General features: G+C 45.8%; 1 protein-coding gene across 16 annotated transcripts in view; it reads right to left on the bottom strand.

The window, feature by feature from the left end:
• The window catches only part of BAZ2B (bromodomain adjacent to zinc finger domain 2B), a 2,602,315-nt gene that overhangs the window by 176,559 nt on the left and 2,406,251 nt on the right, over nucleotides 1-19,505 (bottom strand). For all 16 annotated transcript variants that reach the window (XM_069616356.1, XM_069616365.1, XM_069616369.1 and 13 more), the window contains one exon: nucleotides 16,584-16,843. In XM_069616356.1, the coding sequence (XP_069472457.1) occupies nucleotides 16,584-16,843 (260 nt within the window). The remainder of the gene's footprint in view (nucleotides 1-16,583; nucleotides 16,844-19,505) is intronic.

The following is a 19,505-nucleotide window of genomic DNA, read 5'->3' as shown; positions in this document are numbered from 1 at the left end:
CCCCAACGATCGTGCAAGAGTTGCCTTTGTACTTACGTACTTGGGAGGCATAACAGCGGACTGGTCCATACCCTTAGTAAATCAGGATGATCCACTACTTCGAAATTTTGGAGAATTCCCACAGGAATTGGAAAAATTGTTTGCTAGGTACACCCAAGGACAAGCCCTAGATAACGAACTATTGTCCCTCAGACAGGGAAGGCACGATCTGCTGACTTATATTGCCACCTTTAATCGTCTCGTAGCACAGACCAATTGGCCCGAAGAAAAAAGGACCACACTGTTTTATCGGGGATTGCGTGGTGAACTAAAGGATGTGCTAGCCCAAGTGTTCAATCCCCCTGAGTGTTGTGCGGAGTACATCAATCTGACGGTACAACTGGACCATAGGTTACAGGACCAAAAAATGGACAGCACAAGGACTGAAGGGAGGTCGGTTTATATGCGACCCAGGGACAGCCAAGACAAAGCTTGTGAGCCAACCGAGCCCATGCAGATTGGGGGATTACGGGCCCCTATCTCCAAGGCTGAGAGAGAAAAAAGGAGACAACAACTCTGTTTATACTGCGGAAAAGCAGGACATTTCATCCGGGATTGCCCAATAAAACCCCCCAAGAAAATAGTAGGTGCAACGGACAACTGCAAGGAAGAGAAAGAACAAAACCCAGAAAACTCCAACGCCCGACAAGCATAGGGGTCCACTTGTCAATCGAAATCAAGAAAGCTGTATAGACCTCACACCTGGTCATCCCGGTACTCTTGGTCCACCACCAACAACCATCAAAGGTACATGCCTTAAAAGCATATATTGATAGTGGAGCGGTGGGAAATTATATCGATCAGGATCTGGCCACACGGATAGGCCTTCCCCTCCAGCAGAAGCTACAATCAGAAAATGTCACAGCAGTGGATGGCTCTCAGTTGTCATCCGGCCCAGTGACGCAACATACCGACAAAGTGATGCTGATGTGTCAGGATGGTCATCGGGAAGACATTTCTTTCGATCTGATTGGGGCCCCCCAGTTGAAGATGATCCTAGGAATGCTGTGGCTAGAAACCCATAACCCCAGGATTGACTGGCGAACAAGCGTGCTGACCTTTCCTCAAGAATGCGCCAAAAGTTGCCACAACAAAAACGTGAAGAGCCTGAAACTCAGTACGAAGCCTATCCTGGGACTCTCTGGTTCCCTACTCCCTGAATATCTGGACTATCTGGATGTGTTCCAAAAGGAGCAAGCAAACACCCTGCCTCCACATAGACCTTACGACTGCCAAATCGATCTGGTCCCCGGAGCACAAATTCCTTGCAGTCGAATTTACGCTCTAACTGAGCAAGAAAATCAGCATCTGAGGAATTACCTAGATCAGTACCTAGCTAACGGATTCATCCACCCGTCTAACTCTCCTGCCTCCTCGGCTCTCTTCTTCGTACCCAAGAAGGAGGGCGTCCTCAGAACTTGTATAGATTATAAGGCACTGAACCAAATCACAGTTAAGAACAGATATCCTCTGCCACTCATCCCTGAGTTGCTTGACCAGGTGAAGAATGCTCAAATCTATACAAAACTGGACCTACGAGGAGCTTATCACCTTGTGAGAGTCAAAAGGGCGACGAGTGGAAGACGACATTCCGAACCAAATATGGGCTTTTTCGAGTATCAGGTCATGCCCTTTGGGTTATGTGCATCCAGGCCGGGAGTGGCCATTAGGAAACATTGGGGAGCACGTGCAGCGGTCTCTGTGAGTGGCAAGGTGGGGCCACAAGGCGCGGCCAAAGGGGAGTGGCTGGAACCAGGCTATTTAAGCCAGCCCACCCGCATGCAGGCGCTTTGCGTTAGTCTGCTTTCTGCAGCGTAAATCCTACCGCCACCTGAAGCACTCTTACCTGTTTCCAGCTCATCATCGCAGCGCGCATCTCGCCAGGTTCCAGTACATCATCTTCAGCGCGCACCTTACCTGCTTCCAGCAATACCATCACTCGACGCGCAGTTTACCTGACTCCAGCAATACCATCACCGGACGCGCATCTTACCTGGCTCCTGCAATCCCATCGCCTGCAGCGCATCGCATCTGACCTGATTCCCACAGTCATCGGAGTCGGGGCGCATCCTCACCTGTTCTGGGCGTCTAGCTACGCGTGAGCTCTTCTCCTCGCCCAGCATCCTCATGGATTCATCCATCCAGTAATCGCTGGCAGGTCTTCGGATAGCCGCTTCCCGTCTGACGCCGCCAGACCATCCCTGCAAGAGAAAAGGACACAGAAGGTTAGAGACTGCATAAATATCTTACGCTTGGTTGTGCAATACATAAGCCTTGCATTCGACCTTGAAAACCAACTTACCTTCTAATTGGAAACCTTGCAATCCCCTCCGGCACCATTTGCACTCACTCCCAACACCGCTACTCCGCATGGCCATCTTCACACCTATTGGGGAGAGAAAAGACATTACAAGGGTTACGGACAATAATCATGGGAAAAAGACATTGCAAAAGGATACGGACAATAATCATTGTTAAGAACACTTACCTTCAAAGTGGTGCGGTCACAGCCGGTCTGGGCCGCCAAGCACACAGACCAGTGAAGCAACTAGGTCCATCAAAGGTGCCCCTGCTGATGAGAAACAGGACAGAGAGCTCATCCTCACAAGAAAACAAGGTGAGACTATATGGGTAAACGCATGCTCACCTCATTCTGGAACAAAGAGGTCGAGGAAAATCACAATCCAACCACAGCATTCTCACTGCCTCTTGTATTCTCTCAGGGGCAGTGCCAGCAAACAGAGCAGCCCACACTACAGCAGCTGCGGAAGGAGTCTGATCCAGGGGGGCCAAGTCCAGGGAGGACTCCAACTGTGCCCCAACGTCCCCGCAGAGAACAGGTGAGCGTAACCAAGTGGAAGTTGCCTCAGGAAGTCCTTCAGGAGATCTTCACCCTTTGGGGAACGCTGCCAGTGGATCTCTTCGCCACCAGTATCAACCGGAAGTGCGAGGGGTTCTCCTGAAGGTAATTTCTTCCAAAAGGAGCCTTAGGAGATGCGTTCGTGGTGGATTGGTCATTCCCACTGATGTACGCGTTTCCTCCAGTCCCCGTCATTTCTCAAGTGTTGCGGAAGTTATGGCGGTTCGGTTCCCACATGATCCTCATTGCTCTGGATTGGGCCAGGAGAGCGTGGTACCCGTGTCAGTCTAGAAAGATAGATACCTCTCACGACCAATGGCAATGTATCATATTGGCCGACGACCAACCGTCTCATGCACTAAACGTCAGAAATACAGACTCATAAGTTTGACCAATGTGTGGCCATTTTGATGTAGCTAGAATCGCCATTTTGTTCTCTAACGTTTGCTCATTGCTTTTTGTTCAAAACTGCTTAGCCGAAAGCTTATTCTGCTTATTATGCTTATTCTGCTTCACTGATTACTTTGCTGTTCAAAGCGAAAGAGCAAGGCCGCGAGGCTGGGAGTTATTCGTTGAAACATAACGTAGGCAGCCCCAGAGAGGAATGCCCAATCCCCTCCCGCATACAGCCTTGGAGGAGAGCAACACGGCATTTAATCATTTCACTGATGCCAGCCAGTCTCGTTAATATGGTAGAAATGCTAGAAAGAAACAGCTAAAGGCTTGAATTATGCTTTTTTTACGGCCCCCTTTCCTAAGCCCAGCAGAGCGTGCTGACTCCCAGGACACGAATAGCAAATAGGAGATAGCAAGGCCTGGAATGCGACTCTTCACCCGTATGCAGCTTGCCTGCAAGAACAGAAGCACTGTGTTCTGTTCAACAAAGAAATATGTCTCTAGACTCTCAATGTTGCATATTGTTGCTAAAATAGATGTTTGAATGTGTCATGTTCGTCGAAATTGTCAATCATCAGACCCAGTTCAAAGAAACTGTACAATGGGCGTAATGAACATGTCATGACTGATTGCAGGATGTCCATTTTGTATATATGTAACTGATGTACGTTATTTGCTCTCTTGCGTCCCTCGAGGTCTGGAGAGACACGTCGCGGGGCGTGAGACCGAGTTGGCCAACGGAGACTATTTGCTTTGCAATAAACCTGAGCTTTTGGCGTGTTTGGCGTGTCAGTTCGTGTGTGGTGATTTGCCTTGTTTCCACTTCATCGAGGGTCCCCTAGGGGCCCCTTCAAGATGGCGCCCGAATAGGGACCCTCCCCCACTTGTTCCATCGTGTACATTGTAAGATAAGAAAGGCGGAGAGAACGGCGAGGACGGGATGATCGAGCCGGGATCAAGAGGTGTTCAGGGCACCCCTGTGTAAGAGATGAGACTCCTATGCAGATCTGCACACATCTGATCCTTGATCGACGTGCCCGGCCAGAGAACAAGGAGGCGAGGGTCCCGAAACGAGGCAGAGCCAAGAGACGCAGACACGACGTCATTGGTTGCGTCAGTATACGGACGAATTGTGTCTTGGAAGACAATTTGACTTATCAGGTGAGTCGTACCCCAATTCGAAATAGCCCTGATATTGGTTGAGAGTTGACTTTGCAAAATCAAACGCCCAGTGTAAGGTTGATTAGCCGAGGGTAAGGTTAAAACATGCCTGGGGGATTGTCCACCCTAGCGGGGTTTTTCTGCTGCGGTAGACAATCTTTGGAAGATAGCCAAGTTGCACCACCTGAGGGAATGCCGGCGTACAAGATGTATGTGAAGTATGGTATGGGTGCGATAATGTTCTGTGAGATTTGGCATAAGCAAACCAGAAACCAAGAAGATTTTCAGTGGCCGATTAATGGGAGTTTTGAGATTGAGAGAATAGATAACTTGGAGAAGGTGTTGATAAGAAAGAAAGCACGTCCCACAGCATTCGATATCCTTAGGGACTGGAGAAGGGAAGCTATGCTTTGTTGGAGAAGTAGAGAGAAACATGCGTGCAGGCATAAATCAAAAACTGAAATAGCGGAAGAAAAGGAGGAGGAGGAGTGGACTGAGAGTCTGAGAAGGCCAGGTAGACGCGAACATAGAAAGAATATACCCACAATGAGAATTGCATATAGCAGATGATTTAATAGAAAAAATGTTGACCGATACAAAGCGGGGTCCAAGACCAGAAAGGAAAACAAACGCGGCAGGAACCACTGTTCAGCCCCCTCCTGTTGCCCAAACCATGTGCCCTTCCCAATTGTTCAAATCCTAGCACAGCCGCAGACTGCGCACATAGCACCTCCCATTAGCCAGCCAGTACCACAACAGTCACTTCCCGTTCCTGTTATCTCATCCGCACCTCCCGCCCTAGAAACAGACACAGTCCCGTCCGTCCCACCTGCGGTTGAACTTGAAACTACGGAGGCGAGAGATGGGACTGTACAAAGTGGATGCACAAGAGTGACCCGCAGTGCGATCAGCAAGGAGAGGAAGCGGGAATTACAAGTTCAGGCAGAGATGTATATAGATGGGAACGATGGGACGACAGCATTGGCCTCGATCAGGGGAGTTGCTAGGTCTGGAAAAGACCCGGGGCTAAGCTGATGTTGCAACAGTTGGGACTGGGGGCTAGCTAGTCTTTTGGCTGTAGCTCCTGATATTCTATCCGGGGCTAAAACCAAAGGATCAGGGGCTATAGCCCCCTTAGCCGCCCCCTAGCAACGCCCCTGGCCTCGATGTATGACTTCCGAAGAAGCAATGAAAGACAGGTAGTGTTGGAATGCATGGGTGAATATTTGGTGGGAAGATGGAAACAGTTAATTGGGAAATTACCGCCACAACGATTGTTAGATTTAAATGCATTAGCACGTTGTAGAGAAAGAGATGAAGAAGTAAGGGAACAGGTATATGGACTTTTTGAGCTTAAAAATTAACTTGATAATGAATATGCTGAAATGTTTACCCCACCTGGGTATAGAAGCAAGGACGTTGGGAAAGGGAGGACGTAAAAGGCGATTGTTGAGGAGTTATTATTGTTAAAACAGGTGGGGGAGGATTTGAGAGCATGCTTATTGAAGACGAGTGCTACTTCAGCAAGTAGCGGGACACAACAGAGGGAGGGGGAACGCACAAGGAAGGAGTAATTCAAATATGCATGGAGGACCGTTGGGGCAGAATCAGTGTGCATACTGCAAAGAGGAAGGGCACTGGAGAGCGCAATGCCCACATTTGCAAAATAGAACTGGGGTGGTCAGAGAAGACAGCACTGGGGGCACCCAGGAGCAAATGGACCGAATAGAAATAATATGCCGCAGCACCAAAGTAACCAAGGAGGTCAGAATCAAGCTCAGCATCAGAACACTACCAACCAGAGTCAGGGCCAGAGTAACCAACAACATGGGAATACCCAGAATGGGGGAGCTAGAGGAAGTGATGGGAACATTTTTTATACACAACAAAATGCGTATCACAGCAATAGCAGTGATTACACATCGGACGATGTGTTATTCCCTCAATAGGACAGCCCAAGACAGGGGTCAGAACCAGTGTCTATTCCCGTGAATCAGAAAGGACCCTATGAAGAGATGAGATTCGGGGATACAGAGCACCGTTTTCTTGTAGATATGGGAGCGCAGAAGTGTTCAATAGATCATCACTTGGTTTCAGATATACCACTGTCAGGGCAAAAGAATATTTCTGTAGGGTTCGCAGGTACACCAGTAATTAATCCAGTGTCCCAATCAGTCCCAGTAACAATAGGTCCATTCACTGAGCATTGTCCATTTCTCTTAACAGATAATTGTGGAGAAAACCTTTTGGGATTGAATTTATTGAAAAAACTAGGTGCAGTTATTCATTGCACTCCCGATGGTGGGTTTTTAACAATTTGGCCACAAGATGCACAGGTGTCTGAATTTTTGTCTAAACCCTTGCCAGGAGAGTTGAGAGAGGTGCCAATCTGTATATGGGCAATAAATGACAATGATGTGGGATGCTTAAAGATAGAGCCAGTAAAAGTGATTTTGAAAGAAGGGGTCACGCTGCCACGTATTCCACAGTACAGAATTTCAGCTGACGGAGAGCAAGGATTGAAAAGGATTGTTTCAGATTTGGTGAAATTAGGAGTAATTGAGGAAATTGCAGGTAGTAAATGCAACAGCCCCATTCTTCCGGTATACAAGAAAGGAGATAACGAGGTACCCTATCGTTTCATAATTGATCTGCGCGCGTTAAACAAGGTAGTCGACCCTCAATTTCCCTTAGTGCCAGACGTCACCACCATTTTGACAATGATACCTGCATCAGCAGAATACTTTAGCGTGATTGACTTAAAGAATGCTTTCTTTAGCATTCCAATGAGCAAGGACAGTAGATATTTGTTCGCGTTCACTTTAGGAGGACGGTCATTCACATTCAAGCGCATTCCACAAGGATACATGGAAAGTCTGAGTATTTAAAGCAGGGCATTGAAGGAACAACTAGATATGCTAGAGCTACCAACAGGTTGTGTATTGCTACAATATATAGACAACCTGTTGATCGCTGCAGACACAGAGAAGATTTGTAAAGAAAGTACCATTTTACTATTAACACACTTAGCAGTGCATGGCCACAAAGCCAGCTTGAAAAAATGTCAGTATTTTCGAAAGGAAGTGGCGTATTTGGGTTACTTACTTTCGAAAGAAGGGAGAAGACTAAGGCCAGCGCGAATAGAGAGCATTTCTGGTATGCCTATTCCAAAAATACAGAAAGGTGTCAGAGCCATAATAGGCATGGCTTCTTATTGCCGGCAGTGGATTGGAAACTTTGCGTTAATTGTGAAAACAATGGTGGCATTGACGAAAAAGGATGCTTTGATGCCTTTGCAGTGGAATGAAGAATGTCAGAGAGCATTTGAGTTGATGAAAATTGCATTATGTTCTGCTCCAGTTTTGGGCACACCAAATTATGAGAAGATTTTTAGACTGTTTGTATGCGAAAGTGAAGGATGTGTTTGGCTGTTTTGACACAGGAACAAGGTGGAAGAAATAGGCCATGCAGCTATTTTTCTTCCGCGCTGGACCCTGTAGTGCGCAAACTGCCACGATGTTTGCGAGCTGTTGCAGCGGCTGCTGCGTCAGTGAAACAAACGGAAGGGATGGTATTGGGGCACACTTTAATGTTGATGGTGCCACATGCCATAGACGTTCTAATAAATAGAACACAGACGCAACACCTCACCTCTGCTAGACTGACTAGATATGAAATCATCTTATTCGCGCCCCACATCCACATTATGAGGTGTAGCGCTTTGAATTCAGCAGAATTAATTCCACTGCCCACAGAAGAACTTGGTGACAACAAATCACCTCCCCATGATTGTTTAATGGTTACTGAGGAAGAAACAAAGGGGAGAGTTGATTTAAGTGACACCCCACGGAAAGAGCCAGATGGAGAGTTATTTTGTGACGGCTCTTGTTTTAAATTACCTGATGGCACACCAACTGCCGCCTATGCTATCACTACTCTAGAGAGCATTGTAGAAAGCAAAAGAATCCCCTACAACTCGGCACAAGCCGCAGAAATAATAGCCTTGACCAGAGCCTGTGAGATTTCCGAGAACTTAAACGTGAACCTATATACTGATAGCCAGTACGCCTTTGGCGTGGTTCATAACTTTGGCCGACTCTGGGCTGAGAGGGGTTTCTTGACATCACATGGGGCCAGAATCCAACATGGTCCTTTGATTGTATACGATTGCTGTCTGCACTCACGTTTCCAAAGCACCTAGCAATAGTGAAATGCAAGGCGCATAAAAGAGTGACATGTAAAGTGGGAGAGGGAAACGCATTTGCAGACAGGATTGCGAAACAAACTGCCACTGATTTAAATACCAAAATGATGACAGTACAGTCTGAGGAAGTGCCTTGCATGATAGAAGATGGGATTGCCACTGTCAAAGAAATGCAGGCCGAAGCTACTGCTGATGAGATACAAGGGTGGGCTGAGGGCTCTGCTGAATTAGATTTGGAGGGTTGTTGCTGAATTCCTATGTAAATGCAATGGTCACAATGGCCCACAGCCCTACCCACATATGTGCCAAGAAAATAATCCAGCATCTAGCTACGGTATGGGAGAATGTAAACATAAAAAAGAATGCAGAGAGGTTGGTCCAGAACTGCATCACGTGCTTACAGCAGAATGTAGGAAAGGGAATGGTGACTCCGACAGGAAGTTTTGGCCCTCCCTCTATGCCTTTTGAGGTAATCCATTTTGATTTCATAGAAATGGAGCGATGCCAAAACTTGAAATATGTTCTAGCGGTAATATGTGCATTCAGCAAATGGGTGGAAGCATATCCTTTAAAGGACTGCACGGCAATGAGCACGGCAAAAGTAATGCTAAAGGAATATTTTTCCCGGTTCGGCCTGCCCCGTGTCATATGGTCAGATAACGGTCCACATTTTGTGGGCGCAGTGATGTTACAGATATGTGCAGGTCTCCAGATTGATAAGCGATTCCATAGTTCGAGACATCCGAGTTCGGCCGGTCTTATTGAACGCCATAATGGAATCTTAAAATCTAAGATCAGTAAGATATGTGCAGGAAGCAAGTTGAGTTGGGTGGACGCATTACCATTAGCGCTATTGTGCATGCGCACGTCAGTAAAGGCAACGACTGGGCTCTCCCCGTATGAAATTGTCATGGGGAGGCCGGCAAATGTTTGGTGCGCACCTTAGCCTAAGCAGCTTTGCGAAGTTGAGCATCCTGTGCTTAGTACTTATTGTGGACTTTTAATACAGAAACTGCGTTTGATTCATCAGCAGGTGCAGGAGGCTTTACCCGTGAGGTATACTGGTCCGGGGCACGCGCTGGAGCCAGGAGACTGGGTGCTACTTAAAAACTTCGAACGAAAATCATCGTTAGCACCCAGATGGCGTGGCCCCTATCAAGTACTTCCGGCAACGCAAACAGCGATTCGTGTGGATGGGAGGAAGGTGTGGATCCATGCCACGCACGCCAAAAAGATCCCATCGCTGCTCAAAGACTTGCCTGACCGAGTCGACCAGAAAGAAACAGCAGCTCCAGAATCGAAAGACACTGTTGCCAGTCTCTCACTGCAAAATCTGCCTAATCTTGAAGTGAAGCTTTAAGCGAAGCCTGAAAGGATTGCTATAAAGGAGAAAGGGCAAAGAGTGCCCCAACGTTGGCCAGCTGAATCTGCATCACTGCGGGCCAACACAAAGCGTGTACCACTTTGGCGCCCACCAGCATCTGCCTTTGTGCCACAGCCTGAAACGAAATCTGCATCACTGCTGCGGCGCCCACAGCCACTTGTTATTGCGCCACAAGACTCTGAGTTTGAGTCTGGGAGTGCACCAGCACTATTCATTGACGACACTGCACCAGTAGCTAAACGGTACAATCTGCGGCTTCGAAAGAAGGCGTGATCAAATCTGCATTTCATTGATCTTTCATCATTGCCTCTGGTTCCCATCACGGATGGAGAGGGAACTGGAGGTCTAGAGGAGAGAAGCGTGAGAGTTGTGCAAATCGGGCAACTCAAGACTTGCGGCTCCTCGGTGCGATCATAAAAATCCATGTGTCCGGAACCCGAGTGAACAAGTGGGCGCACATGGTACAAAGGCAATTGATAAACTGCTCTGGAGTTCTTTTGAGCAACATGCGAATGCATAATGATCTTGTCTAAACGAGTAAGCAATCCAGGCTGCTAAGAACTGGCAGAATTAACTGTTGACATTAATCGAATTTATTGACATTCGGACGAGTGCCACAAGGAGAGATATTCACGACGACCACTGCGGAAGAAGAAGGACTGTGAGAGAGAGAATGCCAGAACCAGCTTTAGCCTCCTCCTGCACCGCTGCTGATAACGAATTAGGTATAAAGACTGAAAAGTTAGAAAAAACACATTGTTGAAAAAACTGTATGCTGATCTTAACGATAGTTATGTGTGTTATGAGTATGTTAGCACCAATAATGACAGCGTTGATACTATGGTACGTGGAAGCAACGCACCCATTGAATATGCTCTTGCCAGTAATTAATATCTCCACCACTGAAAGCCCGGTTCATGTAATTACTTACACCTTGTCCCCAATGGAGGAGAGGCACAGAGAAGGATATGGGAATAATACCCTATTGCTCATAATGAACATGACACATGCAATTTTAAAGAAAAATAATTGTTGGTTATGCACCCATTTACCGCAGCATGCTGGGAAGGGAATAGGTTGGTATGTGCAGCCATTACCATTAAGTTCTGCATGCAGTGCATCACTGAGTGCATTATTTTAAGGGAAATGGAATAAGAGCGATACGGGTCAATTAGATAAAACAAACGAATGAATTTGAGGAAATAATTATGAGACCCGTAGGCTGTTCTATATTTCATAAAGCACGAATGATAATCTAAAAACCTACGTCTAAACCTGTACGACGAGATAGATTGTCTCCACCATCCAAAACATCAGTAATCACGTTTCGTGTTAGAGCAGAAGAATATAAAGATGCCAATACAGTGAATTATAGCCCACGAACTGTCCCTTTTTGCCTAAAGGAGAAAGGCTCCTATTCAGTAGGAACGTTTACTGGTTGCATGAATACAGCGGTTCTCAAAAGAGAAGTAGAACCAGTGTATGTAGGTGATCCCGTTTATTTTATATGCGGAGAAAAAGCGTATCCCTGGTTACCCAGAAACTGGGGAGGCACATGTTATTTGGGCCTACTGTTCCCAGGAGTGTTCCTCTTGGAGACAGAAGATGTAGCTAGGCTATCCAGATCTAGGCCAGGAAGAAGTACAGAAGGCGCTTTGATTACAGAAGACTTAGCAAAATCATTCGTACCATTTCTGGCCCAAGCAATAAATTCCTATAACATAAGGCAACTGTCCAGAATATTAGAGAATACAATAAACATAACAACAGATGTACTATACAACATGACGCTAGAGGAAAAGGGGATTAGATTAATGACGTTGCAAAATAGAATGGCTCTTGATGTAATCCTGATTGATCGTGGGGGGGTTTCCAAAATCGTGGGATCAGTGTGCTGCGTATTCGTAAATGACTCCTCCCCTATGATTGTCGAAGCGATAAGAAAGTTACACGTCCTGAGTTCTGAACTCCATACCATGAATGGGAACTGGGAGTCAGGATCCTGATTCTGGGAGATATTACGTGCGTGGGGATGGAAGTTAATTGCAATACTAGTAGTAGTGTTCGGAATATTTATGACTTGCTGTTGTTGTATACACTGTCTGCCCCTAGTTTGCACTGAGATAAGTGAAGAGTGTATGCATATGGTAACCCAAAAACAGACATATGGCCAAGATCATAAAGATACTCATGAAATGAAAACAATAGAAGAATTCATGGCCATAAATATTGGTGAGAATGAAGACGCATATAGTGGCATGCAAGATTCAGGTTCAAATTCAAATTCAGATACTTCAGACATATCATCAGAGGAGGATGCAATGTATGGATAAGGCGTTTGGCAATCGGCCAAAAGGAGGGGTTTGTCAGTCTAGAAAAATAGATACCTCTCACGACCAATGGCAATGTATCATATTGGCCGACGACCAACCGTCTCATGCACTAAACGTCAGAAATACAGACTCATAAGTTTGACCAATATGTGGCCATTTTGATGTAGCTAGAATCGCCATTTTGTTCTCCAACGTTTGCTCATTGCTTTTTGTTCAAAACTGCTTAGCCGAAAGCTTATTCTGCTTCACTGATTACTTTGTTGTTCAAAGCGAAAGAGCAAGTCCGCGAGGCTGGGAGTTATTCGTTGAAACATAATGTAGGCCGTCCCAGAAAGGAATGCCCAATCCCCTCCCACATATAGCCTTGGAGGAAAGCAACACGGCATTTAATCATTTCACCGATGCCAGCCAGTCTCGTTAATATGGTAGAAATGCTAGAAAGAAACAGCTAAAGGCTTGAATTATGCTTTTCTTACGGCCCCCCTTTCCTAAACCCAGCAGAGCGTGCTGACTCCCTGGACACAAATAGCAAATAGGAGATAGCAAGGCCTGGAATGCGACTCTTCCCCTTTACGCAGCTTGCCTGCAAGAACAGAAGCACTGTGTTCTGTTCAACGAAGAAATATGTCTCTAGACTCGCAATGTTGCATATTGTTGCTAAAATAAATGTTTGAAGGTGTCATATTCGTCTAAACTGTCAATCATCAGACCCAGTTCAAAGAAACTATACAATGGGCGTATGAACATGTCATGACTGATTGCAGGATGTCCATTTTGTATATATGTAACTGATGTACGTTATTTGCTCTCTTGCATCCCTCGAGGTCTGGAGACGCACGTTGCGGGGCGCGAGACCGAGTTAGCCAACTGAGACTATTTGCTTTACAATAAACCCTAGCTTTTGGGAATATAACCTCGTGTCTGGCGAGTCAGTTCGTGTGTGGTGATTTGCCTTGTTTCCACTACGCGAGGGTCCCCTAGGGGCCCCTTCACCTGGACCTTCTGGAAATGTCCATCTGCCCCCCAGGCCATCTTCCCCGCCGAGAGGATCTGCTCTCGGACGAGGGGGGCTCAGGTTCTCCATCCAGAGGTCAAGGCTCTCAACCTTCAACCTTGGTATCTGAAAGGTTGAGGTATAAGGATTGGGACTTCCCGGATGACGTGATGGATGTGTTGCTTTCGGCCAAGCGGCCTGCAACAAAATCCCTGAAACGTTGGCGTAAGTTGTGCGCATTGTGCTGAGATCACAATGTTGATCCTTTTCAGTGCTCCATTCCTATGGTTTTGTCTTTCTTACTTTCTTTGGCCCACAGGGGCCTTCAAGTAGGTATCATTAAAGGTTACCTGGCGGCACTGTCTATCTTTAAGCGCTCGTCTGAAGAATGTTCTTATTTTAAGATTCCTTTGATTTCTCAGTTTCTTGAAGGACTAACTAATGTATTTCTGCCGTCCCCTTTCCAGGTGCCGGTTTGGGTTTAAATTTGGTTTTGAAATTTCTCATGGGTGCTCCGTTTGCACCTTTGCACTCTTGTCCTTTGAGATTACTGTCCTTCAAGACTGTGTTCTTGGTTGTGGTTACTTCCGCTCGCAGAGTGAGGGAATTGCAGGCACTTTCATCTAAGCCACCCTTTACTGTGTTTCACAAGGACAGGGTTGTACTCCGAGTACATCCCTCCTTTCTACCTAAGGTAGTTTCTGAATACCATTTGAGTCAAAAGGTGGTTCTTCCACCTTTCTACCCTCCTCCTCATCCTGGTAAGGGAGAGGAGCGATGCCATCGGTTGGATCCTAGGAGAGCTCTGAGCTTTTACATTTCTAGGATATCCAGGGTCAGAGTGGACGATCAACTCTTTGTAGGATATGCTGGACACCGATTGGGCCAGGCTGTTACCAAACAGACCTTGTCCAGGTGGATTATCCTCACCATTATGGAATGTTATCGATTGGTGGGTAAGGACCCTCCTGATGGGTTGAGAGCTCATTTCACTAGGGGCGTGGCTACTTCCACCGCCCTCCAGCAGGGTGTTCCTATTAGGAATATTTGTTATGGCGCTACATGGGCTTCCATCCACACCTTTGTAAAACATTATTCCCTGGATACAATCCATGGTCAGGATATGGCCTTTGGGAAGGCAGTTCTTTATTCCGCAATCTGATTGGGTACTCTAAATTTTTTTCCCTCCCCCATTTACTGGTACTGCTTTGGGAGTCTGTCAAAGATGTGGAATGCGTTTGCGGACACAATCTATTCGAAGAACAACTTACTTACAAACTGGTAACGTTCTTTCAACTGGATGTTCCTCCAATGCATTTCACATCGTCCTACCAGCCTACCCCTCAGGAGAATTTCCTATGCGATTGCAGATTCAGTTTTCCACCAGGCTAAGTGCAGTCCAGCAGGCATCAGACTGGTGCCACACGTTCTGGGGGAAAAAACTTAAACTGAGGCTAAGGGCACCGTGCGTCCTATTTATAACATCCTGTGACATCGCCGGAGGCCTTCGAGGGACATGGACCCGACGCCATCAACGCAGGACGCCCTCTGCCGAAAAAGTCAAAGTGCACAGCTGTGGACATTACATGTCAAAGATGTCCAATGTCAAAGATGTGGAATGCGTTGGAGGAACATCCAGTCGAAAGAACGTAACCAGTTGGTAAGTAACTTGTTCAATTAGTTCATAGAGTTGTGCAGCTCGGTTTACAAAACTGCGGATGTCACTTCTGGTGCAAGTGATTTTAGTGGCACAGTGACTGAGCACTGATTGTGCTTGGAGGTATTTTGATAGATAAGGAATTTGTGGGTGAAAGGGGATCCTTAATCCATTGGAAATGTTTAATTCCAACACTAGTATGCATGGCATGGCTATAAAGATAGGCATGAACCGCCATTACAAAATTTGCAATACACAATCACAAGAATCAGAAGAAGGTTAATGCAGGACTTTAAGTGGGCCGGGGCTGAGCCCTAACAATCTCCAGAAAGAGCTCCCCGACCTGAGGCCCTGCCGGGGCCCACCCCCGACTAGCCCCATCCACGCCGACACCTCAGGCAGCTCGTGTAGCGCTTGCACAGTTACACATAGTTATACCGTTGGAACGCATCTTGGAATTGGTATGTGTGCTCATTTATGTTTGATTTTGAATTGATTGTGCAAGGACTGTTCCTGCATTATGTTGAATTATTGTTTTGTAACGGCGATAGATGGGGCATTTCAAAATCATTGTACGGCCCTGACGAAGGTTAAATTAACCGAAATGCATTGGCGAATGTACACAATATTATAGCCAGTATCTTTAAACCCATCCACTTTGAATATGAGAATGAATATTCAGGAGTGATAAGAACATTAATCGATGTGCAATAAATATTAAAAATGTTTTGAGAAAACGACGGACTATGTCTATATTGAATTTTTACATAAATACAGGAATTACAGTACGGAACTGGAAGGTCCCTACTATAAGGGCAAACTGAGAGCACCAGTCTTTATAGAGTTATTCCACTCTATTTTTCTTTTTTCACATGTTTTGGTCCTTATGCCATAGGACCTTCATCAGACTGGTAGCCACAGGCTAAAACTTGATCATTGAATATTAAATGAATTACGATTGATTATAACTACAGTAACAGGACGTGGTGCCCACCTTCAACTTCTTTGTGTTAACAGTTACACAAGTTGCCTGCAGGTGTCAGCACTTCGGATTAGAAAAGAAGAAAAGGCATTCTCTTTTCTTTTTTCTACACGAAGTACTGACACCTGTAAGCAGCAGGTGTAACCATGCAGTTCCGGCTGCCTGATGTCTATGAACTAAAACTCCTGTTTCAGAGTAGAGAGACATCAAACTCCTGTTTCAGAGTACAGAGACATCAGCAGCAGGCAGAACTTTCATTCAAGGAGCCCGTGGTTAAAGCATTGCCTACCTCACAACTCCTTGAATGAAAGGTCTGCCTGCTACATGTGACCTGTGGCACACTGGTGTCACACCTTTGGTGCGCCCAGCGCCTTCTTTTGTTTAAAAGGAGGGGCTGGGCACATCAAAATGAATGATGGCAGTGCACCCCAGTTCAACTTCTTTTACCAGCCCCCTGCTTAGGCGAGGGGGCGCTCTTGTGAGGGCAGCTGTACTTAGACCACATCCCCTAACGAGCTGCCCAGCTCGATTTCTAATTCCACTTAAAACACTGGGTTAAGGGCAAATAAATACCTGCATGTTGTCAGGTCCTTTGATGCATCCTTTGCTGTTTTCGGTTTCTTAGAGGATGGCGAACTCTCTTGTTTCAGAAGGTTGATGCTATTATTCTCATCAATTTTTCTCTTCTTGGGATCCTTTCCCCCTTTTTTCACAGGGCTGCTTAGAGATGCAGGGTCTTCATCCTCAATATCACCAGTCAAGGATAAACTTCTGCTTCTCTTTTGCTCATTGCTTCTTTTCCCTTTCTTTATTTTAGGAGATTGGCCACTTGCCTACAACAAATTAAAGACATATTTTACCCTACTACAGATAAAAAGCATGTGTTTTACTTTTGTAGAAAACTATGCAGTGGCATCATATATCCCAGAATAAATCCAATTACAGACCTACCTTCGACTTCAAAGTAGACCAGATCAAAATACACCAGATCACTTCTTATACTAATATGTCTGTCTAAACAAATGTGATTGAAGGACAAGCTGGTAAAACATTTCAACAATAGTCACCTCTGACTCCGATTTGAATGGCAGAAGAGCCAATGCAGACCTTTATACTTTCAGGTTTGCTAAGTTAATCATGCGAAACTGGGTAATAACCTATTATTTAAGCACTTTTACGAGGATGTAACGTGGCATAAAGCCCTACATAACCTTAAGATATTATTATTGTACATCATTCTAATATTATCCATCAATAGATCTATCCTGCTTGTAATCTTCTAAAGCATTAATAAGCATCATAAACATCATCCAGTAGTACACATTTTGGTTTGTTCCTTGAGGCAGTCATATAAAACTGCAAATACTGCAGTGCATAGTAATCAATCTTTCTGCATTATGGGGTTGTCATGCCCATAAAGCTCATTGCAGAAAGAGAATTTACTATTGCTTATGTGGCACACTGGTTCTCATTATGAGCTTTGCAGATTTACCAGTCATTCTGGCAGTGAATACGCCAAATTATGAGTGGAGAATTGACAGTGTTAAAAACAGTTACTCACCACAGTGACTTCTATACTTCTATTGCCCTTTCCTGCATATGGGTTTACAGAGTTTTTTTTCCCCAGCACAAATAAGAAGTTTCACCTTTAAACCTTTTTGTGTTGTGCTGTGATGTGTGTGGGTGTGGTTAGCCCCGCTGGCCGTGCCCACTGGCAACACCTGTGTTAGCCACTGGAGCCGCTATCAGGGTCACCTAAACTAACTTCCTATTTAATTGGTGACGAGGGGTGGCGGGGTGTATGGAAGAAAGGGGTCTATGGACTAGCAGTACAGAAGTTACTACAGTGAGTAATGTTGTCTTCCTCATACATCCTATCCCTTTCCTCCATTCTTATGGGAGTTTAAAAATCACCGAACCCGTAAGGGATGACGACCTACTAGAAGAACCAAATAAGTTTTGTAAAACGTCTGTCCAAACCTTGCATCTGCCCTGGAACCCGTGTCAATACAGTAATGTTTGTAGAAAGCAGACTGTGAGGCCCACGCAGCTGCCTTTTTTTTAATGATATCCTAGGGGACATTTCTTTGGAATGCAACTGCTGCAGCCTTAGCCCTAACAGCATGTGTGTGAAGGCCTTCAGGGACTGATTCATTTTGAAGCTGATAGGCATTCACACTACAAGAGAGAATTTAATGAGTGATAGTCGCCTTGGAAGCCTGTGAGCCTGTCTGCTGCCTGCAAAATGTCACAAATTAGTTGTCAGATCGTCTGAACTCCTTAGATAAGCCTTGATAACATTTTGGGGCACGTCCCACATTCAAACTATGCAAAGTTAATTTATCTTGTTTGCAGAGACGGGAAAAAGGGGATATATAAACATTCATTTTTCTTTTTCTGAGTGACATTTTCCCACAATTTATTTTAGTGCAAAAAAAAAAAAAAACAGGGGGGGGCCCCCTCCCCAAATCCTCTATTCTACCTCCAACCCCCTTTAGATATACCTTACCCAAACTTACCATCTATATTTTTGCAGTGAAAAAAGGGGTAAAAAATGCGGCAAAAATAATTTCCCCAAAAATTACATTTGGTAAAAATGGGTTATACCGAAAAAATGTAGGTAAGATCACGTCTTGATTTATGTGGAAAGCAGAGACAACCTTTGGCAAAAACGAAGGGCGAGTCGTAAAGACCACTTTATCCCTCTAAAATGCTGAATATAGAACTGTAGCAGATAAAGTCTGAATTAGTCACCGCAACTAAAAAGGGTGTGATATCCGCCATCATAGCCTCGAATGGCTTGTTAGCTAGAGCCGCTAATGTCCCAGGATGGGTGAGGCCTGTTCACTGGTGGATACAAGCATAGCAGGTTAGCTGTAGAGATGAGATTAACAGACTTTGAGGGAGCGTGGCTACAGGGCCATGTAAGAAGATGTGCTCCCGGAGGTGCTCCTGCCGATCCTGCAACAATCGGTGTCAAAAGTGCACATGCATGTGCCCTTGACAGATCAAAACACGTGTGCATGCACATGAGCACACAGAGCGCGACTACAGAAGGTTTGGGGCCCACAGAACGCAATGTTGCAGAAGTTCTGAGCAAAATGAAGATTGCGGTGGCCTGAGGCATGAAGATACAAAATGGCAGATGGTAAAGAACAAAGGGATCGAGAAGGAAGACCCGACACTGGGTCTATGAAGCGAGGAGACGGAGCGCAAGTGGAGGAGAGAAATGGAGAAACACTGCTGCGGCTCTGAGAAGCATTTCTGGTTTATTGCAGCCTCATGTCAATAGAAACGCAGTGTCAGGAGCGCAGCAAAACTGAGGAGCAGCCGGTGCTCGGACCACGTATGAGACACGTTACGAGCTGCTAGACCCTGCAGCCCGAGCAGCGGTAAGCCCCGGGTGCCCTATGGCTGGAGGTGGCATGTATAAAACCCCAGCTGAGGAGCAGGAGGAACTGTGACGCGGCTATCGCAGCCGGAGGTCGAGAAGCA

Source organism: Ambystoma mexicanum, chromosome 9 (genome assembly GCF_040938575.1).
Source record: "Ambystoma mexicanum isolate Mex_15411 chromosome 9, UKY_AmexF1_1, whole genome shotgun sequence".
Lineage (NCBI taxonomy): Eukaryota > Metazoa > Chordata > Amphibia > Caudata > Ambystomatidae > Ambystoma > Ambystoma mexicanum.
The sequence above is the reverse complement of the archived record's forward strand: the minus strand, read 5'-3'. Positions and strand labels throughout refer to the sequence as shown.